Source organism: Herpailurus yagouaroundi, unplaced genomic scaffold (assembly GCF_014898765.1).
Source record: "Herpailurus yagouaroundi ecotype Mexico unplaced genomic scaffold, PumYag 29, whole genome shotgun sequence".
Classification (NCBI taxonomy): Eukaryota; Metazoa; Chordata; class Mammalia; order Carnivora; family Felidae; genus Herpailurus; species Herpailurus yagouaroundi.
In genome coordinates this window covers 94,225,138-94,251,722 of record NW_024412377.1, presented here as the reverse complement: position 1 = coordinate 94,251,722, position 26,585 = coordinate 94,225,138, and the positions used below count along the sequence as shown (strand labels likewise).

Sequence of the window (26,585 nt, the reverse complement as noted above, 5' to 3'; positions counted from 1 at the left end):
CTCATGTACAAAGGCTTGGAGGCAAGAAAAATAGTGTTTGGGGAACAGCAAGTAATTTAATGGTAAACTGTACATAAATATAAGTAAATATCTAGTTTTCTAATTCTGAATAGGATTTTTAAACACAAAAATGATAAAAGAAATGAAAGAAAAATTATATGTTAAATTATCTAGGGGCGCCTGGGTGGCGCAGTCGGTTAAGCGTCCGACTTCAGCCAGGTCACGATCTCGCGGTCCGTGAGTTCGAGCCCCGCGTCAGGCTCTGGGCTGATGGCTCAGAGCCTGGAGCCTGTTTCTGATTCTGTGTCTCCCTCTCTCTCTGCCCCTCCCCCATTCATGCTCTGTCTCTCTCTGTCTCAAAATAAATAAACGTTAAAAAAAAAATTAAAAAAAAATTATCTAATGTTATATTCCCCATATAAATCATCATGAATAAGATTTAAAGATAATGAGAAATCTGGAAATTTAAATTATTTTTAGTAATTCAGCATCTTTTATGGGAGCAGGTATTACCTGTTTATGGACCACTATATTTCTAACATTTGAACCATTGCATGACTCACGGTGATGGTTGAGTGAATGAAAAGGATCAGTGTCCTCAGAAGGTACAAGAGAGCTAAAACATATTAATAATAAACCCCTGCAAAACCTCACTAGACAAATAGTCAAGAAAACATGAATAGACACTTCAAGTTGGGAGTCATCCTTGTTCTTTCCTATTTCTTACACAGCGTATTGAATCGTTTAGCAAATCTTGTTGGCTGTCTATTCAAAGTAAATCCCAAACCTGACCATTCTCCCCCATCCACACTGCCATCACCTAGTAGAGGCTACCACCATATCTGAGTTACTACAACACCTCCTAGCTGGTCTTCTGCTTCTCCTTCTCCTTCTACAATATCCAGACTGATATTTTAAACTGTAAATCAGAATATGTCGCTTCTTTTTCCAAAATCCCCCAGTCTCCCCATCACACTCAGAATAAAAGTCCAAATCTTTTATATGCTTTGCAAGGCCCTACGTGATCTTACCTTTTGGTTACCTTTCCAGTCTTACTTCTGCCAATATTACCCTACATTTCATCTGGCCACATTGGTCTTCATGCTGTTTCTGGAACACTCCAAGCACTGTCCCTCACTAGAGTCTTAGTGTCTTTGCATTTGTTCTTCCCAAGCCAAAAATACTCATTTCCCAAAGAATTACATGGCTTGCTCTTTACTTGGTCAGCTCTCTGCTGAAACGTTACCTTTGCAAAGAAGCCTTCCCTCACCAACTTACATAAAATAGCATGCCTCCCCATTATTCTCTATATATTAGTTTTTTTTTCTCTTAACCATTTGACCCTTTCTGCTTTACTCTGTATAAAACATATAAAAAGAGTGAAAGATGTAGACCCAGAAAATTCCTAAACATGTGAGTGTGGAATTAGGATCCCTTTTATTCCCTTTCCATCCCTAGGCACCAGAGAGAAGCATATGTAAACTTCTCTGGAAGGATGCATTTTTAATCCTAGGCATCAAAGAAATACTAGATTTATAGTTCTACTACCAGGTCACAATTTATTTTTTTTATTTAAAAAAATGTTTTATTGGAGAGAGAGAGGGAGTGTACATGCCTGAGCAGGGGAGAGGGGGCAGATGGAGAGGGAGAGGGAGAGAGAGAGAGAGAGAGAGAGAGAGAATCTCAAGCAGGCTGTATGCTCAGCATGGAGCCCAATGTGGGGCTCGATCCCATGACCCTGGGATCATGACTTAAGCCGATATCAAGAGTCAGATGCTTAACCAACTGAGCCACCCAGGCACCCCAGTCACAGTTTAAAAAGTACAGAATTCTTAAGAAGCCATTAAAAGTGAGAGGTAGCAAAAACCACAAACTGTAGTATCAGATGCTCAAATTCACATGTTAAAAAATTTTGGTGCAGGGGCGCCTGGGTGGCGCAGTCGGTTGAGCGTCCGACTTCAGCCAGGTCACGATCTCGCGGTCTGTGAGTTCGAGCCCCGCGTCAGGCTCTGGGCTGATGGCTCAGAGCCTGGAGCCTGTTTCCGATTCTGTGTCTCCCTCTCTCTCTGCCCCTCCCCCGTTCATGCTCTGTCTCTCTCTGTCCCAAAAATAAATAAACGTTGAAAAAAAAATTAAAAAAATAAAAATAAAAAATAAAAATAAAAAATTTTGGTGCAAAATATAAAATAAATATGTTGAATATGATTCTTTAAAAGGAAGGAAATACTGACAGTATAATGTAGGAAGAAGAGACTATCAAAAATAATCAGGTAAATGTAATAAACAATCAAATAGAAACTTCAGAAAGGAAAGCATCTAATTAGAAGGCCTAACTAGAAAGCAGATAAATATAGTTAAAGAAAGCATTAATGTGTTAGAAGACTCTGAAGAAATTATACACATTGTTGCAAAAACTAAAAGGAAGATGGTAAATATAACAGGTTAAGAGATACTAGGGAGAGAGGAGGAGAAACACATGTCTGATAGTAGTTCCAGAAAGAGGGCCTAGAGAGAATGAAGAGTGAATATTCACAAAGCTGTTGGTGAGAATTTTCCAGGACTGTTGCAAGGACTCTGATATTCAGATTCAGAAGGTTCAGTGAATCTGAGCAGGATAAATGAAAAGGAATCAACACATAGACACATTATGGTAAAACACTGAAGGGAAAGAGAATATCTTAAAAGAAGTGACAATTAGAATCGATAATTCACTTCAAAACAGAAAAGAAAAAAGAAAATGGAAGCCACAAGGAAATGGGATTATATATTCAAAGTGTTGAGAGAATATAATTGTAACCTAAAATTTTATACCCACACTCATTTTTTCAAAAATGGAGACAAGATAAAGCATTCACAATGTGGCACATTTACTACCTACAGATCTTCACTAAGAGGTGCTCTGAAGGATGTAGTTCAATGATAGTGAAAATGATCCCAGAATGAATATCTGAAGATCTAGGAAAAAAATAGGAAGCAAAAAGAATAGTCAAATGTGAGTAAATGTCAACAAACACTGAGTTCAAAAATTAATAATGTAAAATTTATGGGATTAAAAAAGCCAAAGATACAACTGAAATACAACAGTAGTACAGGAATCAGAAAGGAGTGATCAGAGTTAAACATTCCAAGTTACTTGAATTATTTGGGGAAAAGGCAAATAGATTGAGTAATTGTATTTTATTAAGTAAAACATTTACTTAAAGATTGTGGGATAACTATTAGAAGTTTAGAAATACAGCCTGTACTTTCAAATTAATAAAAAGAGAAAAAAAAAAAAACAATGAGAAAAAACATTTGAACCTATACTGAATCTAAAGGAAAGCAACAGAGGAATAAAAATGAAAAGGAAAAGAAACATTAAAAATAGAATAAGTAAAAAAAGTCTAAAATAGAAAAAATAAAATTAAATTATATCAGTAATCACAAAGCCTGCAAGTGAACTAAACACTCCATTTAAGAGATAGATTATTAAGGTGGATTTCTTAAAGAATCTGTTATTTTTATAGGAAATACATGCAACATAAGGACACAGATTGAAAAGCAAATAATTTTTAAAATGCATTAGGTAAGTAGAAAGTTGGTGTGGCTATATTTATAGCAGATAAAAGTTTTTTTGGGGGAAGAAAACATAATCAGAGATAAGTATGATCACTGTATTAAAGCCTCATTCTCTGGATATGTGCCTTCAAATAACATAGCTTCAGGACATAGAAAATGAAAATTGACAGACTTCAAGCAGAAATGGACAAATCAAGTATTTTAATGAGAGATTTAAACTTCTTTTAGAAATTCGTAGATCAAACAGATAAGAATCTAGAAAACATGGACAGCACAATTACCTGGCTAGATCTAGTGGCACATGGGGAGCACTCTAGCCAACAACTCAAGATTACATATTCTTTATGCATATTTTTAAGTACCCATGCAAAATTAAAAAAATCAAGAACAACAAAATAAATCAGAACAAAATATATACAGGGAAAAAATAAAAATAAGTATAGAAATCTGCAAAACAAAAGACAAAGAAACTTCAAGAACACCAACAAAAAACACATATGGCAGGACTGGCATATAGTGGCACTTGGTACATATCTTTCTGTTCATTGAATAAAAAGCAATAGAAGACTATAAATGTGTGTACATGAAAAGGTTTGAAATTCACCAAATAGTGATTAAATCTGAGTTGGTCAGTCTTAGGTTATCCTGCTTTTTTTCTTTGTTCTTTTCTGTATTTTCTGAGCTCTCTGTATGTATTTCCCTTACAATTTTATGAAAACACATTATTTTGAAATAAAAGTAAGTAGATTTTTGCAGAGATGGACTAGAGAGAGGATTAAATGTCCCTGACAACACCTCTGGTCAGTGGGGTGGGAAGGTGCAATGTAAGACCACACTTCAGAGGTCCTTCGCTCCCTACTACATGGATGACTTTAAGTGTAATCCCTTTGAACCCGTTCTCCCAGTGGCAACAATAAAGCTTTCCTCAAAGAATTACTCAGATAGGTGACCCCGTGCAAAGCACTTAGTACAGTGTCTCATACTGCAGACGTTCAATAGCCGTTTTCCTTTCCCTGCTTGAGGAAGCAGGCTTAGGGAAATATCCCTCTCCATTTCTAAGGAATATACCCTGAGTGGAAGGCAAATTCGATCAGTCTGGAATATGCAACTGGATGAAAGCTTCATATGTGAAATTATATTTGTGCCCTCCTGGAGAGCCAAGAAAATTAAGAAATGAACCAAGAAATTCATCTCCTTTATTAGATGTAAGAATGAAGGTGCAGTATTATCATTTCCTTGTGATAGTCATATCTAATAGTTCTGAAACCAATTCACAGTATTCATGTCAGACTTATTTTATGAGACATTTAACCATTGCTAAATTAAATTTCATAGGAGAATGTGCCTATATAACTCCTCTGGAGTTACAGAGATAGAAATCTGACCCATCATTTCTATTTTCACGGAAAACCATTTAGCAGAACTTTGTTCCAGTAGAAGTGTTTATTGAGTTGTAAGCCTAACACAGTTCACTGGCTGCATGTATTTCCACACTGACATTTTTCTCAGTGCAGATTTGCATCAGTTCATTAGTACTGACAGCAGATGGTAGTACTTTCACACAAATTTACCTTCTGAATTGATCTAAGAAATGTCACTAAAAAGATCCTGACAGTTTTGATGTTCTTCCATTTCTGAAAATGGTATGTTAAACAAATAAGGTGTAGGGTTTTAGATTTTTTTGAACTCTAGCTCATAATTCCTAAACTAAAAATGAAAGACGGCTTTCATCTCTGATTCTGGCTGTCTGCAGGAGAAAGTAGAAAATGCAGATAATGTTTCCTGATGGCATGAACCTTAAAAAATCTCCAGTGCAGAAAAATGGCTTTTGGAGAATATTATCCAGATTGATTGTCTACACTGATAAGACACCTCAAATTATTTGTAAATTCTCTACCGTAACTTTGAATATAAATTGTTTGGCTTTCAAGATTAGTTGATTGAATGTTACTGAAAAAATAGTATCAGCTCAGGTCATAAGGCTCACTTTGAATTCTGTCACTTCTGCAGCATTAACATATCGCTAAGATTAGCCACATTTTAAAACTACAGATTTGCCATTAGTTAGGGTTAAATCATTATAAAATTGTCAGACAAGAAGACTTAATATTTGCTAAGTGAACGATGAGGGAAGATATGAATTCTAATCACATCGGGGAAACTTTTTATTTTTCTATATTGTATAATCATTATTATATTCATAATGACTTAAGGCCTGTATTCAGTAGTCTTATATATTTAGAAGCCAGGATTTTTGAGTATTTTAAAAATTAATTTTCCATCCGTATCTGAGAAGTAATTAATGGTTTGGTTAGTTTGCCACAACTAAGAGAAGCTGACACACTTGAGAAAGCATTGGGTGTTGGCCATATACAGTTTAACCATGGAAGTGATTATGGATGCTTTTGACACACTGCTAGAAGAGTGGCCATGATTAGCAACATATTTAAGGGATTTATTTAACAACAAAAAGGAGCTTTTTGGTTCTAAATGCTCTCAAAATCAAGGGACCCTGTTTTATTTTATTCATAACGCTTATTATTTTCTGGATTATTTTGTCTATTTATTTGTTCTATAAATTTATTGGCTGTCTCCTGCACTGGCATGAAAGTTCCCTGGGATCAGGGACTTTGTTTATCTTTGCAATACAGTGAACTCTATTACTATATCCAGAACTGTTCCTGGCAGACACATAAGACATGATCAGTAGATATGTGTTGAATTAATAAATACTAGTTTAAGGCATATAAGGAGAGCCAGAATCAAGCTGGACGGGAAGACTTGCTATAGGCATAACACATTTGGGCTCTGACCCTAGGCTCTGCTTAGATTCAAATGGGAAGGAGGGGTGGGAAGAGAGCAGGAAAGAGGGAGCGAGCCCAGGCTCTGCTGTAAGAGTCAGGCCACTAGGCAGACTCTGGAGGTGGCGCTCAGGAGACATACACTGCCCCATACCCAGTGGATACCCCAGCCCTCAGCACACACATACATCCCCAAATTTCCATACCCAGCATCTCCAATACATGGTGGAATGGTGCCTCTGTTTCCTGTGAGCAGGTGTGTGCACATGCACACCAACATGAGTGTTTTGGGGTTGGAGGGTAGAGTTAGCAGCAACAACCACACGTAATTCTTTCCATGGATGCTCTGAGTTCAGCTTCTCCTTGGACTGGCTGACAAGAGGAGAAGAAGCCAGGAGAAGAAGCTAGGCCCCTAGTCCAAATCCAGCCAACAGGCTTGTTTTATTTGGCCCACTCTATGTTTAAAAAAAAAAAAAAAAAAGTGCCAAAATTTAAATTTAGGAGATTTTACATAAAAATCTGGATTGCTAGGTTATTTTGACAAATGGGAAGACCTGGCACACTGAACCTACATTCCCACATGGCACAATTGGCTGGAGCAGAGTAGCAAGCCTAGCCTTGGCTGGGCACACTCTCCATTTCCCCACAGTCCCTGTCACCTGCTTGTGTATTTAACTGACCTCGCTCCTTCACGCTACCTGTGTGATCTTTGTAGGTATCTGTCCCAGGTTGCTTGGCCAGCTATAACAAAATACCACAGATTGGGTAGTTTACACACAACGGAAATTTATTTTTTACAATTCTGAAGTCTGAGATCAGTATACCAGCCTGTTCTCATAAGGACGCTCTTTCGGGTCACACACTTCTTGTGTCCTCACATGGCAGAAGGGGGTGAACTAGCAATCAGGGGGCGGGATCTCTTTTATAAGGTCCAAATTCTCATTCCTGAGGGCTCTACCCTCATGACCTAATCACTTCCTAAAGGCCCAACCTCCTGTAATACCTTCACACCGGGCTTTAGGATTTCAACATATGAATATGGGGAGATGCAAACATTCAGACCATAGCAGTATTTGAGTTTGCAGTCTTTGGAGTAGTTGTGAATCTACAATGTAAACGATCAATAAATTTATTGTTATAATTGTTTTTGCATTGGTACAATTTGTGCGTGGATCACTCACTACATAGAAATCTCCTAGGGCTTCCCATTGTTGGCCAAATTATGTCCACATTGCTACACTGGCAGCGGTCTGACCTGTATCTTGGATCCAGTCATTCTCCTATGAAGGCAGTGGCGTTGCATCAAGTGAGTTTTGATTTACAGAAACGGCCCAATAAGCTTGGGAGAGACAGAAGGATAGAAACAGATAAACAGAGGAAACTCAGAAAGAGACAGACAGAAGTACAACAATTTAAATAATGCAAGCCATTCTCCTGCTTCCTCTCCCCTCCCCTACCATTCTACCCACTGAACATGTGCCTGTTGGCACCGCAGTGATGCTTGAAACAATCAACACATTGGCAAAGTTTATGTAAAAAAAAAAAAAAAAAAAAGTGTGAAAGATTTTGGTTCCCTTACAATGAGGCGAATGAAATACGTTGTTCACGTGGTCAGGCTACTGGGCTTCACAGACAGCCTTGAGGAAAAACCGGAGAATAATTACAGGCCATAGAGTAACATTAGTTGACAAAGAGAGGAAACTGATAAAATTTGTCTACAGTTGGTATTGTGTAAACAAAACTGTGTACCCTTCTATACTTTATCAATTCATAACTTCTTATCATGTGCAGATTATGAATTATATTTCAAAAACTGAAATTGATCTGTATCTTAATTTAGTAACTTGGAATTTAAAGCAAACTTTTATTTTAACAAACCAGATTGTGCGTTTTAACTTTTTCAAAGTAACTCATACTGGCATCCTGGACCAACTCTGATTCCTACAGGAGCATCCAATACTTGGGCAGCCTTTTTTTGTACTTCATCCCTGCAAGACGGATGAATTCATGACTCCTGTGTTAAAGAATTCTCAAAAAATCAATAGGTAAGAAACACCATCAAGATACATTGGCTTTTACTCTTATTTTAAAAGTGTAAATCTTTTTATGTGACTCTAAAAGCCAAGCTAAAAAAGAAATATTTTTTGTAATAATAATAATGGCTAATGTTTATTGATTTTTACTGTGTGCTAGGCACTGTTCTAAGTATTTTAGATATATTAAGACATTGGATTTTTATAACACCCCATGAGCTAATTTCCATTATTTTACCCAGTTTACAGAAGAGGAAGCTAAAGCACAGAGGAATTAAATGACTTGGCCAAGTTCACACTGCTAGTTAGGTGGTAGAACTGGGATTTGAACCCAGGCATTTGTGCCTCAGAGCCATGCTCTTAACCACTGCACTATGCTACCGTAGCAAATGCTGTAAATTTTAAGTGTAAAATTGGAATCATCAAGGGGAGTCAGGAGTCCCAGTGCCTTGACTCCCCTTTTAACTACCTTACTGGGGATCCTCAGTCCCTTTGGACCTCAAGTTCCTGTCAAGTAATGGAGCTGATATTTGGAAATGCTAGAATTCCACATGGTGGGCACATATCTTTGAAGACAGCTCATCTCTTCTGTTGGTAACTGATTTTCTACCACTCACCCAACTACAATGGAAGCATGAGAGTTTCCTGTTTTTTCACTTGTTTCCTAGGAGTGTCAACTACATCACATCTTGGCTGAGCGTTGTAGGGCCAGTTGTTGGGCTAAATCTACCTCTGAGTTATGCCAGAGCAGCTTCTGAGGATGAATGAAATGTCCATCAACAAGGTAAAAAGGAAAGCCCGCATTGAATGGTTTGCCAAGACAAAGACCCTGTTATCTCTGTTACACTTAGGGTCTTCACTGGCCCCATCAAATGTTAAGTCTTCTTTCATCTTTTTTTTTTTTTTAATTTTTTTTTTCAACGTTTATTTATTTTTTTGGGACAGAGAGAGACAGAGCATGAACGGGGGAGGGGCAGAGAGAGAGGGAGACACAGAATCGGAAACAGGCTCCAGGCTCTGAGCCATCCGCCCAGAGCCCGACGCGGGGCTCGAACACCCGGACGCCGGGGCGTCCCTGGTTTAAGTGGGACGTTTAATTGACTGCGCCCCCCCGGGGGTCCCCTTTTTTTTTTTTTTTTTTTTTCATCTTTAATAGGCTGAACATGGACTGTTTGTTTAGGTTTTCAGCCAGGCAGGGCCCCATCGTTTAGGAAGCATTGGACTTTGCTACAATAACACTCACCCAAACACAGGAGTGGATGGCTTTATTTCAGAATTGTAATAATTCTTTATTGTTCAGTTAACTTTCTTTTATTCTCTTGGCTTTTGTTTTGTTTTTGTTCTTAACTTTCTTCTGTTGAGCCAAAGAACTTAGAAAATTGTGGCATGAAGGACACCAAAAGTATACTTGGCCAGCCCGGTTTTAATAGGACAAATACCGTGCAATATTTCAACTCACCAAGACTTTGACATGGATTATTTTTTCTATTGGAAGCAAATGTCTGTAGTAACTGATATACTGTATACCTAATCTGGAAGAATTTTTGGTTTGGATTTGCTTGTTTTGTTTTTCATTTTAACTTGCCCAGGGGTTGAAACTAAGACAAAATGTAATTGTCTCTTTAGACAATCTAGATCGGTGTCTATCAATGAGGAATGTACTTTAGAATCACCTGTGGATCTTTTATGACTATGAATGCTTGGGGCTATCTTCTGAAACAGCCTCACTGGGGTGGTTCTGACCCACCTGCTTCTGGAGAACCTCTGATCTGGACGTACCTTTAGTGTGGCATTTATTTGTATTGTTTTGGTCTCCCAATAGGCCTTTTCCAGTTCTGTATGAGCTCCAGCAAGCCTGACTTACTTCCTACCATTTGTCTGGACTTTGCTCCAGGCCTCCTGGTTGTTAAGAACATCTAGGAGGCATTTGTTCATGAGACAGCCCACTTGGAGGAAGCCATGGGGTGAGGGGGTTATCTACTGGCCGATCACAGTAGACTGTGCCTGCACTCATAGTCTGTAGGTTCGAGGCTGAGCTCTCACATCGGGAGTGGAAGTAGAGAATGGGTTAATTCAAACTGCTAGAAAAGCTAAAAGTAAATTTTAAAATGCTGAGCTGCACATATTCATGCTGGGATGAGAGCCTGCTTACATGCTTGCTGGGCATTTTGGTATTTACCACTTAACATCTTTTCAACTTCTGCAGGGATTTTCATCACCCACCGCTCCCCGCCCCCCCCATCCACTCTCCCTAATGTAAACACAGATTTCTCAGCAAGTCATTTCTCAGACCATGTCATTTCTGGGGTAAAAAAACTAAATAAATTATAATAATGTGTCATCTGGATGATGTACTCGTTTGGAAATATTAGTTACCCTTTGCTACCAGATTCTGAGGGATAGTATCAATCACATAGGGACAATGTTTTTGTTGGTGTCAGAGTTGTTTTCAAGTTAATTTTTTTTTTTTTGGTCTGCTTGATGAAGACCTTAAAATTCATCAGTGGCAGAAAATAATTCTGAAAAGCTCTTGTAGGTTGTAGAGACCACTCCCCCCAGATAGATATCTCTGCTCAGGCAGCTCTATTTCTTTTCAGAATAGTTTTTGCTTTAAAAAAACTTAATTTTTGATTGATAAAAATTTCCATTTTTAAGAATGCAGCTACATAACAGACTGTTATCCCAACAGTTATAAAACATTAGAAAATATTTTGTTTTGTCAAAGTAACAGCTCTTTCTCTGCAATATGAGGATTTTTCCTCCGGGTTTCTTCTCCAGTTAATATAATGCAAAACCCCTTCAATCAGAAATAGTGCTGGTTAAAGCTACCAAACAGTATCCTAAACTGCTTTTGTGTAGCCTTGGAACACTTACTTCACCTCCTTGGTCCTCAGCTATGTGATTTGTGAGACCGACTGTAATTCTTGGTCTGTGAAATAGAAGTGTTGAATTCTAGACTGTGAGGTTGGTGAGCTGCCAGCTGTGTGACTTGGGCTAAATTTCCTAATCTCCTTTAGGCTTTTGCCATTTCTATTTTTAAAAAGCCCATTAACATCCATCCTACTCACCTACCAAGAGCAGGAAGGAGATCAAAATGCTAAGTCAACCTGAATGTGCTTCATAACCAACATAATGCCACAAGAGTAAGGGTGATCTGGGATAATTAGCCCCAGCTCCTATCCAGTGTCAGCATACATTCTCCCTCCCTCCCTCCCACCTTGTTTCCCAACACAAATGGGCCCCACCCCCCCATCAGGCAAGTTGTCTCCACCCACATCCTTATCTGAATGTTGTTCTTGCTGGCTCCCACCTGGAAATGCTTCCTTCTCCATCTCTCTACTCAATTCTCAACCTAGTCTATATAATTCACTCTTACAAAGCCATCTCTGACCACCATAGCTCCCACTGGTCAACCTCTCCCTTCATTACTCACTGCACTTAGTCATAGTAGCATTTAATTTTCTCCCTTTCACTCTGAACGCCTCCTTAATGATGGATAATAAAATAACTTACCCACTTTCTTTGGTATGTTATAAGGTAGCATGCACATGAGAGTTGTTGTCTGCCCTTTGTAAGTGATCCAGGGAAGGCTCTCAGTCTGGGGATTGGGCCAGCAGCTGTGTTGATCATTTGATACTATAGCCTACAGACTGGGGGATAAAAAACCCAAACTAACAATCTTCCTAACACAGATGTATTAAAATAAAGATGTATTAAAGTAAAGGAAGTTAAAACTGGGTTTTTGCATCCATTTTTCCTGAGATACGTATAGTTTTTATTCATACTCTCAAGATATTAGAAAATGGAGATCTGCATTGTCAGAACCAGCTCTTACATAATTCAAACAGCTGATATTCCAGTGAGTTGGGTTTTTTAAGGATTAAAATGTGAGAATAAGAATATGCAAATAATCAGTCCAGCAGATACCAACTGAGTTTCTCTTGTGTACCTAGCCCGGTGTTAGTGGCCAGGGATGACAAACAGAAAGACATGACCCTGGCTCATAAGAATGCCACAGTCCAGTGAAAAACACAGACAAGAAGAAGACTCAGGGACAGTAGGATGTGTGCTGTGGCAAAGGTGTGGAAAGCCAGTGCCCGGGAAGGTTTGCAGAAGAGGAATGTGAGTGGAGCTGTGAAAAATCTAAGATTTAGCCAGGTCAAGAATGGAGGAAAGACCTTGAAAATGCATGGGGAACTGGCAAAGAGTGAGGCTGGCTCAAAGGACTGGGGCCAGGTCTGGAGGAGATTTATTGCCACACTGAGAATTTGTATCTGGCCTCAAAAACAGAAAGAACCACTGAGGGAATGCAAGTAGAAGAGTTGAAATGATCACTCTTGCATTTTGGAAAGATCCTGTATTTTTTAAATGATGATTGTATATAACTAGTCACACAACTACTTTGTCAGTTTTTATCACAAGCAGGTACTGGCCCACAGGCTCTAGAAGGTAGGAATGCATAAAGGGCTGGGGGTATGCCAAGGATATTTTTCAGTTTTTACCCAGGACCTTACAAAACCAAACCTGCCAGTGCCTGGAATGCCTGTTTCCTGGCTGTGTTACCTGGGGCAAGTCACTGCACCTCTCTGAGCCTCTCTTTCCTAATGTATTAAATGGAATGAAGTGTATTAGATCACTAATTAGTTATTAGTTTATGACTAGTATATATGTATATTTTTTATGAAATAGAATATGTCTGGGAAACATTCCCTGTGTTATCTTCTTTACTCTCATACTACTACACTCACCACACTTCTGACTCTATATGTGTAAGTTTTTCACACATCAAATGATCCTGAAGTAGCAACTGGTGTCCTGCAATTCAGTTCAGTTCTGATACCATCTGCCTGGAATTAGCACCACAAGACCTCCCCATGTAAGACCCCAGGTTGTCACAAGTCCCAGGTTGTCACCTATATTTCTGACTGACCAGCTATAAACCAAGGTTGCCATGACCTCCTCCTTGGGTTCAATAATTTGCTAGAATGGCTCATAACATTTAGGGAAACACTTACGTGTACCGGTTGATTATGTAACAAAGGATATGATACAGAATACAGATGAACAGCCAGATGAAGAGCTACGTAGGGCAAGGCCTGGAGAGTCCCAGGTGCAGGAGCTTCTGTCCACCTGGAAGCTCTCTCAAACTCGTACTTTTGGGATTTGATGGAAATGTCATCATGAAGGCATGAATGATCACGAACTCTACTTCTAGCCCTTCCCCTCTTCCCAGAGGATGGAGAACAGGTCTGAAAGCCCCAAGCTTCGAATCAGACCTTGGTCTTTCTGGTGACCAGCCCCCATCCTGAAGCTGTTCAAGAGCCCACCAAGAGTCAGCTCCTTATATCAAAAGACACTCCTATCACCCAGGAAATTCCAAGGGATTTAGGAAGTCAGTGTCGGGAGCCAGAATCAAAGACCAAGTATTAGAAGAAATGCTCCTCATGTTCTCATCACTTGAGAAATCACAAGGGTTTAGGAGCTCTGTGCCAGAACTGGGGGCAGATATATAAATAAATATATATATTTAAATATTTATATATTCTATTATTTTACAAATATATGGAAAAAATAGGTTGCACATGGTAAGGATATTACTGTTTGGTGAAACTTTGGCTTCAGCTATATATACATATAATCTGTTTATATGGGTGTGTATTTCTGCGCGTGCATGGAAATATATTTCTAACTCCAGGAAACAGAGATTTGAAAACTAATGGACAAATAAGCTCCCTTCCAATTCTAAGACCCTCTGATTCCCCCCTTATACTGCTGACCAGTAAGTTGCTGAAGGTTTTTCCAGAAGGATGTAGGCAGTACTTAACTACTATTGTGCCCATGGAACTGAGCTATTTAAATATGCACATAGGTCCTTTTATAGGGCTTGTCTGTAAAAGTGCTTTCACATTTTTATTCTTAAATGTTGTAGTGTTCTTTCAAGCAGTACTGCAGTGTATAAAGCCCTTGCTTTTTAACTTTTGTGTTGTCAATAGCGGCACCTAGTGGTAAAAGAGCCCTATTGCAAGTATCCTGTATTCTAAGCTGTTAAAACTGAAAGTGATTTTACAGATCACCAAGTCCCATTTTATAAATTATAAAAAACAAACTGGAAACTCACATTTTTTTCCTACCCTGAAATATACTTTACATGAGAATAAATAAATCCTATGGCTGACTTATGATTTCTTGCATTACTTTGATGCTTTTTTAAAAAAAAAAAATTTATGTTTATTTATTTTTGAGAGAGATAGAGACAGAATGCAAGTGGGTTTGGGGCAGAGAGAGAGGGAGACACAGAATCTGAAGCAGGCTCCAGGCTCTGAGCTGTCAGCACAGAGCCTGACGCGGGGCTGGAACTGATGAACTGTGAGATCATGACCTGAGCCAAAGTCGGATGCTCAACTGACTGAGCCACCAGGCGCCCCAATGCTTTTTTTTTTTTTTTTAAGTTTATTTATTTATTTTGAGAGAGTCAGAGACAGCACAAGTCGGGGAGGGGCAGAGAGAGAGACTCCTAAGCAGGCTCTACACTGCCAGTACAGACCCTGATGCAGGGCTCAGACTCAGGAAACCACAAGATCATGACCTCAGCTGAAACCAAGAGTCATTTGGTTAACCAACTGAGCCACCCAGGTGCCCCTGAAGCTTTTCAGTACCCAGAAGTCAGTTACAACTGAGGCAGAAATCTAAGCATACTCTGATAGGTTAATGGGAATTCATAGTTCATTGTATCCACAGCCTTTGGTGCATTATTATTTACACATGCATGCCAGATTGGGGTTTAGCATGGTGCCTGACACATGGTAATTACTCAATAAATCTTTGTGGAATATTTGTATATGTGGCCGAATACTGAGGGGGGAAGGCTCCCATGGTCTTTCTGCAGGCACGAGGACCTGGACCTGCTTTCCTCTTTTGGGAACTGCATCCCACTCTTTGCCTTGAGAAGACTTCTTCCCCTGACACCAGCAGCAGAGTAGGACGTGGTCTCCTCCATCCCTTTCTTCAGTAGATTCAAAGAGAGAGAATACCCAGACCCTTACCTACTTACTAATAGGGAAATGGCTAAATCGAATGTGATGCTGGATAGCAGTTAAGGGGAATGAATTGAATCATCCAATCTCAAAATAGGCAGTTCTCATAAATAGATTGTTGAGTTAAAACAGAAAGCAAAAACTAGATGATAAATATGCAAGCAACTTAACACAACTTATAAAAAATATATACCAATTCCACATATTCTTTATAGTACATATACAGTATATGTATGTAAAACCATTAAAAATGATCTAGAAGGACACACACCAAACTTGTAAGAATGGTTACCTCAAACTGGAGAGTGGGAACTTGGATTGGAAGAAATCGAAGACTGGCTCTTTTTGTAATGCTATACTTATCTAGCCTTAGCCTATAAAACTAAAATCCATTTTTATTTATTTATTTTTAATTTTTTTAATGTTTATTTTTGAGAGAGAGAGAGAGAGAGAGAGACAGAGACAGAATGCAAGTGGGGGAGGGGCAGAAAGAAAGGGAGACACAGAATCTGAAGCAGGCTCCAGGCTCTGAGCTGTCAGCACAGAGCCCTACATGGGGCTTGAACTCACAGACCACAGGATCATGACCTGAGCCAAAGTTGGGCACTTAACCGACTGAACCACCCAGGCACCCCTAAAATTCATTTTTAGAAAAGATTTTTGTCCTAATGAATAACTTGGAAGCCACAGAAACATTTGAAGGCGAACATTTCAAATGTGCTTAAGTGGAAATCACCCATGGATAACTGCAATTAAAATTTTGCTGTATTTCCTCATACTAGTTTGGACATATTTAATTAGGATCATTCCATATATAATTTTACATTCTTATTTTTCCCATATAACATTATATTGACAGCATTATCCCATGTCATTTGATATCCTTTGAAAAACCAACTTACAATGACTAGTGTATCTTCTGTATCAAAATGTACCAAATAATTCTATCGGACGTTTAGGTTGTTTCTAATTCTTCTCTGTTTATTTAACATACATTCATTAAGCACATACTTCCTGCGTGGTCAGGACCTATGCTAGGGATATAGTGGTCAGTAAGGTAGACAAAGCCCCTCCCTCAGAGATCTAATGCAGTAAGAAATGTGTGCAGAAGCAGTTGCTTTAGGTTATACTGTTACTAAGGGAATGAACAGATCAAAGAATATGAAATGTCTTAAGACTTTTGATTCATGTCCCTAAATTTTTCACTACTAAGGCTATATGATTTACATTCCCAGCAGTAGTCTGTGCTTTACTTTCCCTAAAATCTTTGAAAATAATTTTATTTTACTTTGCTTTTATTACTGAGCTGACCCTTTTTTTCTTTATGTCTTGCTAAATTTTGCATAGATTCTCAGCTTACTTCTTCTAGTATCCTATGCATTTCTCAGTGTTGCTAGAGTTAGTTTTCCAGCTTTTTTATTGTCCATTTAATTGCCCCAAATCTCTGTTTTGCTTCCATCAGAGCTGACTGTCCATATACTGGTTCTAATAAGACCAGAAAGCTGGAGTTAAACAATTAGGATAAGTATATTATATATATATATATATTTTTTTTTAATATATGAAATTTATTGTCAAATTGGTTTCCATACAACACCCAGTGCTCATCCCAAAAGATGCCCTCTTCAATACCCATCACCCGCCCTCCCCTCCCTCCTACCCCCCATCAACCCTCAGTTTGTTCTCAGTTTTTAAGAGTCTCTCATGCTTTGGCTCTCTCCCACTCTAACCTCTTTTTTTTTTTTTTTCCTTACCCTCCCCCATGGGTTTCTGTTAAGTTTCTCAGGATCCACATAAGAGTGAAAACATATGGTATCTGTCTTTCTCTGCATGGCTTATATCACTTAGCATAACACTCTCCAGTTCCATCCATGTTGCTACAAAGGCCATATTTCATTCTTTCTCATTGTCATGTAGTACTCCATTGTGTATATAAACCACAATTTCTTTATCCATTCATCAGTTGATGGACATTTAGGCTCTTTCCATAATTTGGCTATTGTTGAGAGTGCTGCTATAAACATTGGGGTACAAGTGCCCCTATGTATCAGTACTCCTGTATCCCTTGGGTAAATTCCTAGCAGTGCTATTGCTGGGTCATAGGGTAGGTCTATTTTTAATTTTTTGAGGAAGCTCCACACTGTTTTCCAGAGTGGCTGCCCCAGTTTGCATTCCCACCAATAGTGCAAGAGGGTTCCCGTTTCTCCACATCCTCTCCAGCATTTATAGTCTCCCGATTTGTTCATTTTGGCCACTCTGACTGGCGTGAGGTGATATCTGAGTGTGTTTTTGATTTGTATTTCCCTGATGAGGAGCGACGTTGAGCATCTTTTCATGTGCCTGTTGGCCATCTGGATGTCTTCTTTAGAGAAGTGTCTATTCATGTTTTCTGCCCATTTCTTCATTGGATTATTTGTTTTTCAGGTGTGGAGTTTGGTGAGCTCTTTTTAGATTTTGGATACTAGCCCTTTGTTTGATATGTCATTTGCAAATATCTTTTCCCATTCCGTTGGTTGCCTTTTAGTTTTGTTGATTGTTTCCTTTGCTGTGCAGAAGCTGCAAAAAATCTTTATATAATAAACCCTCACATACTTATAGAGCAGAATCAGTAATTACCAAGATTTTTGCCATATTTGCTTCATTTAACCTTTTTTAAACTTTATATTTGCTCAAATAGTTTAAAGAAAATTACAGATATTATGTCATTTGTTTTTACAGGTGCATACTGAACATTTTTTATTTGATCTATTCTATCAAGTTTTACTGCAGTCTTACATGTTATAACACCTTTGGGTTCTTATCCTCTGCTTTTACTCCTGAGGTGAAGCTTTGCATCCTTTTTCTGATTATGCCTTTGCCAGTGATATTGGAGAACTTTTCTCTAAAATGGCCCATTGTTCCATGAGGTCAGCTGGTACCATCAAGGCAGAAGGTGAAATGTACATTTTGTAATTTCTGCAGACTGGAGAATCCATCCACAGATCCTCACCACATTGGAGACATTTCATCAATGATATCAAACCATAGACAACTTCTTGTGACTGTTCTCAGCTGTGATTAAAATGGACAATTTTGTAATATGTGACAAAATATATTCATTATTATACAGATTTAATAGCTGGTTTCTTGTGAAGGAACCCCTTTAAAAGTCTGAAGAATGTGCAGAACCCATTTTCAGAAAAATGTGTGTGTGTGTGTGTGTGTGTGTGTGTGTTTGCATATACACACCCACATAAATCACACCCACCCCTAATATATATCAGAAAATTCTGCACACAGTTGCAGGAGATTCCTAGACTCTCTAAAATCTATGAGACAAATCCTAGATCAAGAAACTTGGTCAATAAATTGCATTCACAGTGGCTTCCATATTATGTCCTGATCAAGAAAAAGAGGAGTATAGTGACAGAAAAAAAAAAAAAAACCTACTTAATTATAAATAAGAAAATGTATAAAATACAGAAGGAACAAGATCAACTATTGTATATGGAATTAAGAGTTTGGGGTAAAAAAATGGAACTTACGGAGAACCTAAAGAAGGGGAAAGGGTCTTACTACCTACAAATACACACAAAACAGAGCATCAAACTATATAGAAAAAATATAAAGACATAATTAAGATTGGATAAATTCACAAAACTGATGGGAAAAAAAGTGGTATGACAAAACGACCTATTTCCTATTGCTGTTTCCAAAGCAAGTGTTAATAGACAAAACATGTTTCAGCAAGTAGTGTTTCTCTCAACTCTTCTCAGCTGTGATTAAAATGCAATATTACTTAAAATGTGGCTTACTTTGCCCACTATTGTACAGATTTAAACATTAGCTGACTGATTAAAAGTGGTAAGGAAGCATAATATATTCATAGCATCTAAACTTACTTGAAAATTTGGGTATGCTCAATATGTCCTACACTTTAAATCCAGACACGTAACTTGAGCCCTTGTTTTGTTTCTAATTAACCACAGCAAAAGAGATTTTAGAAAACTAGACTCTAAAAAACAAAAAACAACAACAAAAAAAACCTCGTCGCCATCAGTAGAGAACAGAATTCATGTCAATATTATCACAAAGAACCAAGCAGATCCTTGGTAGACATGTGGAAAGTACTTTTCTGACTGGAAGATCTGAAAGAGTGATATGGGGCCATCATTTCCTCCTCCCTTCTGAGGGAGCAGCACTCCTTAGCACTAGAATTACTGTTCAAAGCTTCAGGTTGTCTGGGAAGCCAAATGTGTTAAAAGGAAGGGATTCTGATGGTGCTCATCATGTGTGGCTAAAGTTCCAAGGTTCTGTGTGCGAGAGGTCCCCTCATTTTTGAAGTTACACACCACACATTAAAGGCTTGAATGACAACCTGAATGAGGTGGCCACTGGGTGTGTGCATATTTGGAAATGTTGGTTATCTGTGGTCATGAGTCCCTTCAAATGTGTCACTCTAAAAATGACTTTCTCCTAATGAGACATAAAATCATGCGGTTTTAATGTTTTAATGCTTTGGTCTAGAACTCCTGTGGTCATATTATCATGACAATAAGCTTTAGAAATCCACTCATCTTTCTTACATACTAACAAACATAACATCACTTAACCAAATAATATGGACAGTGCTAGAAAGTAAGAATGCTTAGTACAACCTGCTAAGACAATCCCTCAACTGTAGTGTCATAAGAAATATGAGCTGAAACTTGAATGATCCATTGAAACAGATTTTATCGGTTAAAATAAAGATTATACAAGCTGCCGTTAGTGAAAATTTTATCATAATATGTAATTTATGATGTCAGTCTCTTTTCTTGACTGTGCAAAGCTAATAAAGAAAGGTTAGCTACTGGGACAACCTTGAAACAGACTGCAGGAGTGTTATCTACAGCATGACTGTTATGACCAAATCCTGCCACCAGACATGTTCCTAGAACGAAACAAAGGGAATTCATACATTTTGTAATAGGACTGCTTGTTTCATCACTTTTGAGATTAGAAAGTTCTTTATATACTTTAGATACAAGTCTTTTGTTGGGTATATGATTTGCAAATATTTTTGGCTTGTCTCTGATATGTATTTTCATCCCTTTTTTTCTTCTCTTTTTTTGGAGAGGGAGGGAGTGGGGGAGTGGGGGAGGGACAGACAATGGAGGAGAGAGAATCTAAGGTAGGATCCATGCCCAATGAAGAGTCCAACACAGGGCTCGAACTCATGACCGCAAGATCATGACCTAAGCCAAAATCAAGAGTTGGACATTTAACTAAGCCACCAAGGCGCCCCTGTGTTTCCGTATTTCCACCCTCTTAACAAGATCTTTCGCAGAATAAAATTTTTAATTTTGAAAAAGGCCAGTGTATTATTTTTTTTTTGGTGGAATGTACTTTTGATGTATTGTCTAAGAGCTCTTCACCTAACTGTAAGTCATTAAGGCTTTTCTTCTACAAGTTTTAGTTTTATATTTTACATTCATATTTTACACTCATATATTATGACCCATTTTGAATTAATTTCTGTATAAGGTGTGCAATTTAAGTTGAGGTCTGTTCTTTTTTGCAAATTAAAGTCTATACTGTATACTGTAAAAACTATCCTTCCTCCATTGAATTGTTTTTGTATCTGTGTCAAAAATCAGTTTGTCTTACCTGTGTCTTTTAATGGATTCTATTTTAGTGATCTGTGTCTACCTCTTCTCTAATACCACACCCTCTTGATTACTGCAGCTATAAATTAAATCTTAAAACTAAGTTTTGTGATTCCTCCACCCTTTATTCTTTATTTTCAGTATTGTTTTGGCTATTCTAGTTCCTTTACCTTTTCATATAAATTTTAGAATTAGCTTTTCTATTTCTACAGGAAAAAAATCTGCTGGGATTTTGCTTAAGTTTTGCACCCAAGGTGAGTGCTTTGTTTCTCTCACCCTACAGCTTACACATGCGGCACAGACGAGGCACACACTTCATGCTGGATCGAAGAAGGGCAGTATGGGTCACAAGGTGGTGAGGGATGGGTGAGAGAAATACACAGGAGGCAGAAGGAGTTGTTAAGGAAGCAGATCAAACACTTGGGGCTTGAGGTACATGAGGTGGATTTGTGTCTGTCAGTCATTTAGCTATAGGACAGGCATCCCTGGTGCACCCAGCAGACAAGAGTGAGCCACTGTCACATAATGTCTTAACTCCCAGGTGTGTTCTCTATAGACTTGGCCGCGGTCTCAACATGGCAGAAAAAAGGACACACTGCAGAGGGGTGGGTAGGTGTCAGTGCCACCCACCTTCTCACCTTCCCCAAGCCTCCTCCCTCCTGCACTGCCAGGCAACACCTCCCAGCTCCCTACACTGCACCTGACCACAGGGATGAGATCTTGTGGCCCTTGGTGGCTTCTTGTGGTTCAGGCCGGGTAGACAAGACCCAGAGATCTCCCTGCTTGGGTCAGTATGTCAACTGGAAAGCATCTGGTCAGCCTTTGAGAATGACTTAGTGGATACCTATGCAACTACACACATTAGTAAACTCTGAAACAGAAATAAAGGATAGCCCATCTTGTCTTATTACCACATATAAATGTATCAAATTAATGTGTACTTATTAAATTTACACAATTTAAATGTCAGACTTTGTGTTTCAGTAAAAAAAAAAAAAAAAAAAAGCCACTCCCCATTCTTGTGGAAACACAAATCACACAATCATTTGTGACAAGCATAAACACAAGTGTGATGTGTGATGTATTTGGAAATCAAGGAGGTCTGAGATGGTTGAAGCAGCAGGTGGAATGTGAGGGGTCTCCTGAAACTGCCTGGGAAATTCAAGTTTGAGCAAGGCAGAGTTCATTGCTGCTGGAGGAGGAAAGGACCAGACAAAACACCGATCTGCTATACTGTGGAAAGGACCATGGTTTTGGTCTTATGGGAAATTGAAAGCCAAAGAATTCTCATTTTCCAAGATCCTAAACATAACCTAACACTAGGCTATATTCAAAGAGCAAATTAATTCACATTTACTAATGCTGCCAACAGCAGTTCCTCCAATAAAATTTGAGAAAGCTAATAAGCTTCATTTTAGACAGATTTTATTATTTTTCTCCTATGGAAATTTTGAAACAAGAGTTAAAGACACTACCAAGAAACAAACTTTTGAGAGAGAGAAAGAGCGAGCGCAAGAGGAAGGGACAGAGAGGGAGATACAGAATCCGAATCAGGCTCCAGGCTGAGCTGTCAGCGGAGTCTGACCTGGGGCTCAAACCATAAACTGTGAGATCCATGACCTGAGCTGAAGTTGGCTGCTTAACAGACTGCACCATGCTGCAAGAAAAAAACTCCAAAAACTCTTAACTACTGAAAACAAACTAATGGTTACCACAGGAAGTAGGGGGTAGAATAGGTGAAGTGATAGGGATTAAGGAGTCCATTTGTGAGGAGCACCAGGTAATGTATGGAAGTGTTGAATCATTAGACTGTACACCTGAAATTAAGAGAACACTGTATGTTAACTATACCGGAATAAAAATCCGAAAGAATGGACAAAAAAGTCCCACGAACCCAATACCCAGCTTCAATTATCAAGCTACAATCCTTCTAGATCATTTCTAACTGATCACTTCTACTTTGTGCCATGAAATAAACCTCAAGGTCAAACTATCAGTTACTGACAGTCAGTACAAAGAACACTGAGGTTAATCATTCTATAGTTCAACATTCTTGCTTTTTTCCTTTGATTTTTACAATTATTTTTAGAGAAAATCTTAAGCAGGCTCCATGCTCAGTGTGGAGGTTGATGCAATGTAGGGCTCGATCCCATGACCTGAGCTGAAATCAAGAGTCAGATGCTCAACTGAGCCACCCAGGAGCCCCAAACAAGTTTTTCTTCTGTCTCAATTTGCCAGGCATACACTTCCACTCAATCATCTAGTGCCTTTCTTGCTGTCATAAACAGAATTACAACACGGATCGTGAACCTTTAGATACTCAAACACCAGAGCAGGGAGCAACTTGAGGGCGTTTATCATACTGGGTCCCCAGGCAGATGGATCTCAGAAAGTACACTGCTAGGGTTTCCCAACATGATTCCTGCTTTAAGTGCAGTTAGTTTTTGAAGCCCTCTCTCTATACAGGAACACTGTACATTTATTCCATAGAGTAGAAAAAACTATGAATCCCATTTACTGTAGAGAATCCTGAATTAATGGTATTCCCATTCTCCTTAAATGGAAAGGTATACACTGCATCTCTGTACTAAAGAAAATAAGACACAAAACATATTTTTGGTATATGAAAATTTATTGTCACGTTTTCATCATCAAAACTTAAGATCTTGGTCTTTCCTTCTTGCCTTTGTATAAGGCCAAAAGAGAGACATTGGCTACTTTGACGACCTTAAAGCGAACTCCAGGAATGTCACCAACAGCATGACCTTTGCGACCAAATCCAGCAACCAGAACTTCATCGTTTTCCTGGAATAAAATCAACAGTTTACTTCTGGTGTGAGTGGCAATCATTAAAAATACGCGTTCTTCATATAAAAAAACCGGGCAAAACCATCTCAGAAACAGAAGCAAGAGCAGACTAAAACACTTACCTCAATAAAATTCAAACAACCATCATTGGGTACAAAGGCGGTGATTTTCTTGCCATTCTTGATCAGCTGGACCCTGACACACTTCCTGATGGCAGAATTTGGCTGTTTGGCTTCAACCCCTCTAAAACATAAAGAGCACAGCAGTGAGGTGCCTTTCTGAGAAGGCATACATTTTAGTTTGTTAGGCAGAGAATTCATTAGACATTATGCTCTTTCCACCTAGTCGGTCTAATCCTAAATTGGTTAACTCCTGTGATTTCAACCAAGCTTTCCCTCAGGGAAAATCTCTGGGCCCTTACCAGTTGTAAAAAATATGAATCAAAAATAAGAGATACAAAGACTACTGACTGGCAGTGCATTGATTAGTGCCTTAAAAATTATCATTTTGTAAAGTCAACCTTCATGCAGCTCAACCTCAGATTTGCAACCTCAGGCAAGAAACTTCTCTTTACCTTAATTGTCCCAACTAGAAAGATGTGATTGCTAAGAATAAAATGGTTGAGTGGCAATTTCTTAAGACAGCTCGTCCCTTGTTACTACCCGCCCCCCTCCAATGCCATCCCTAAGAGATTCAAAACCCTTAGTTACCCAACCCCTAAGCCCTAAGTTACCAACTTCCAGACAAATATTCTACCCAAACACTTTAGAATTTGTATCTAAAATTAACAACTTCAGATGTATTTGGTTCGCGTTACCATAGTAAAAGAAACCTTGAAGAACAAGTGTGGACTTTCACTTACACTTTTTCCAGCACAATTCCTTTCGCATGGGACGCGCCTCCAAAAGGGTTGGCCTTCAGGGCTGTGCCCAAATGGGCTTTCTTATACTGTTTATCATGCCACTTCTGATCTCGTCGGTGGCTACGGAGCTTCCTGGCAGTACGAAGACCACGACACTTGCCTAAAATTCAAAATCCTATGAGTTCTTCCGCAAGCACTCCAGTCATTTTACATCTTCTAAAACCCTAGCCTCACCTGGACTACAAGCCAATAGGCTCTTTCATTACAATGTAGCACATGGTCTAAACCTCAACCTCAAAGGATCCCTCGGAGCAACAAAGGGTGAACACAAGTACTCCGATTGGTGCGTTTTCCCAAAGGAATGAGCCCCTTGTCAAGTTCCAGAGCGGCACCGGCTACCCAAGGCCGGTCGTAAGGCGAGCTCCGCGGGCTCCGCGCCGCATGGGCTCCTTCCGCACCCGACCATGTGCGTGCCACAGCAGCGCTTCCCCGGCCTTCCCCAGCGGGCCTTCCGGTAGCGTCCTCACCGTTCTGTCTCTATTCTCCCGCCCGTCCCCGAGCCCCCGAGTTCAGCTTGCAGGCCCCTCAGCCCAAACCCGGACAGCTCACCCATCCTGCCAGCACCACGGGCCCGAGCAAAAGAGGGAAAGCGCACAGGAAGGAGCCACAAGCCACTGCGAACAAGCTCCGCCCAGCCAAGGACCCAAGCAACTGTCTGCGCGGTGCCTGATCCGAAGCTGGCACCCTTTGAAAATGACAAGTTTGCACCACTTTCCAGAATCTGAGTTTTATTCAGTTTGTGGGAAATTTTGAACCACCTAACTTGCATTGCTGTTTATTTCGTTTTATGTCAAGGCTGGAGACAGAAGGAAAGTGGACTACCAATCCCAGAACTCTTTGCATGGAGACTCCCTGGAGGCGCCGGCGCTCTTGGCAAACCCAGGAAGGGGCGGGATTTAGTGGAGTTGAGTCGGACTAAAGGGAGGTACCTGGTTTGTGGCTGTTTGTGGTAGAATGGAGGCCTTAACGCTTGTGGTTTGGAAAGTTAGATCTCTGAGCTTTAAACCCTACTCAAGCAGCATCGTAAATTGGAAAAAAAAAAAAAATCAGTGAAGCCATGTATTGTAAAACCGACATTTGGAAGTAGACCAAGCCTTAAAACAAAACCTGTCACTTAACTGATGCCATTTTAGGTGATTCATTTAACTTTTTAAACTTAAGGTTCTCCTGTAGAATGAAATAGATTTGAGAGATCTCTGGGATGTTGGTTCATTAGACAACTATTCTTAAAGTTGTTTTCTTCGTGCCAGGCATTAGTACAGGAGAGTTATCTGTTCTTAAAAAAATTATTTTCTAGGTACAAGAAGGCAGAAATAATATATAAGTGTATTTAAAGATAAATGGGGAAGTTTTTTTTGCAGTTTATTATTTTTTTGAGAGAGTTTTTGAGAGAGAGAGGGAGAGATGCGGGAGAGGAGCAGAGGGAGAGAGAGTGAATCCCAACCAGGCTCCGTGCTGTGAGCCGGAAGCCCCCACCACCATCGTGATATTAGGAATCCTTAGATCATTGCCTGAGCCCAAATAGGTGCTTAAACGACTGAGCCACCCAGGCACTCCTAAGTGGGAAAGTTTTAAATACTGATAAGTGTTCTAGAGGATATAAAGTTCGTCAGGTGGTGGTGACTTGGGGATGGGGGTGGCTACTCTGGAATGGGTTTAAGAAGCCATCTCTGTGGACATTACATGTGAACTGAGATCCTAAAGAAAAGGAACCAGTTAGACAAAGTATATGGGGTGGAGCATTCAGGAAAAGGGGCTCTCAATGAGGAGAATGAGAGGGGGCACTTTTTCAGAACTGAAGA

General features: G+C 39.3%; 3 protein-coding genes across 12 annotated transcripts in view; 2 read left to right on the top strand and 1 right to left on the bottom strand.

Moving 5' to 3' along the window:
- ATG10 (autophagy related 10) overlaps positions 1–20,263 on the top strand; it is a 267,932-nt gene extending 247,669 nt beyond the window's left edge. For 5 of the 10 annotated variants that reach the window (XM_040449437.1, XM_040449403.1, XM_040449430.1 and 2 more), the window contains 3 exons: positions 8,307–8,404; positions 9,061–9,176; positions 18,145–20,263. In XM_040449437.1, coding sequence (XP_040305371.1) covers positions 8,307–8,404; positions 9,061–9,160 — 198 coding nt within the window. In that variant the 3' untranslated portion in view covers positions 9,161–9,176; positions 18,145–20,263. Of the gene's footprint in view, positions 1–2,880; positions 2,993–8,306; positions 8,406–9,060; positions 9,177–12,345; positions 14,573–18,144 lie in introns of those variants that run through there. The other 5 variants (XR_005782828.1, XM_040449420.1, XM_040449412.1 and 2 more) reach the window with 5 other exon arrangements.
- Positions 20,264–23,666: 3,403 nt separating this feature from the next.
- RPS23 (ribosomal protein S23) lies at positions 23,667–25,567 on the bottom strand. Its single transcript, XM_040449468.1, has 4 exons — positions 25,333–25,567; positions 24,724–24,883; positions 23,984–24,104; positions 23,667–23,858 (listed from the first exon to the last, which is right to left on the bottom strand). Exons 1-4 carry the CDS (start codon positions 25,550–25,552, stop codon positions 23,712–23,714), a joined length of 648 nt encoding a protein of 215 aa, XP_040305402.1. The 5' UTR covers positions 25,553–25,567; the 3' UTR covers positions 23,667–23,711.
- Positions 25,568–25,674: 107 nt separating this feature from the next.
- LOC121013650 (V-type proton ATPase subunit S1-like protein) overlaps positions 25,675–26,585 on the top strand; it is a 39,552-nt gene continuing 38,641 nt past the window's right edge. The window contains exon 1 of the mRNA XM_040449391.1: positions 25,675–25,916. The gene's annotated coding sequence lies outside the window, so the exon portion shown is untranslated. The remainder of the gene's footprint in view (positions 25,917–26,585) is intronic.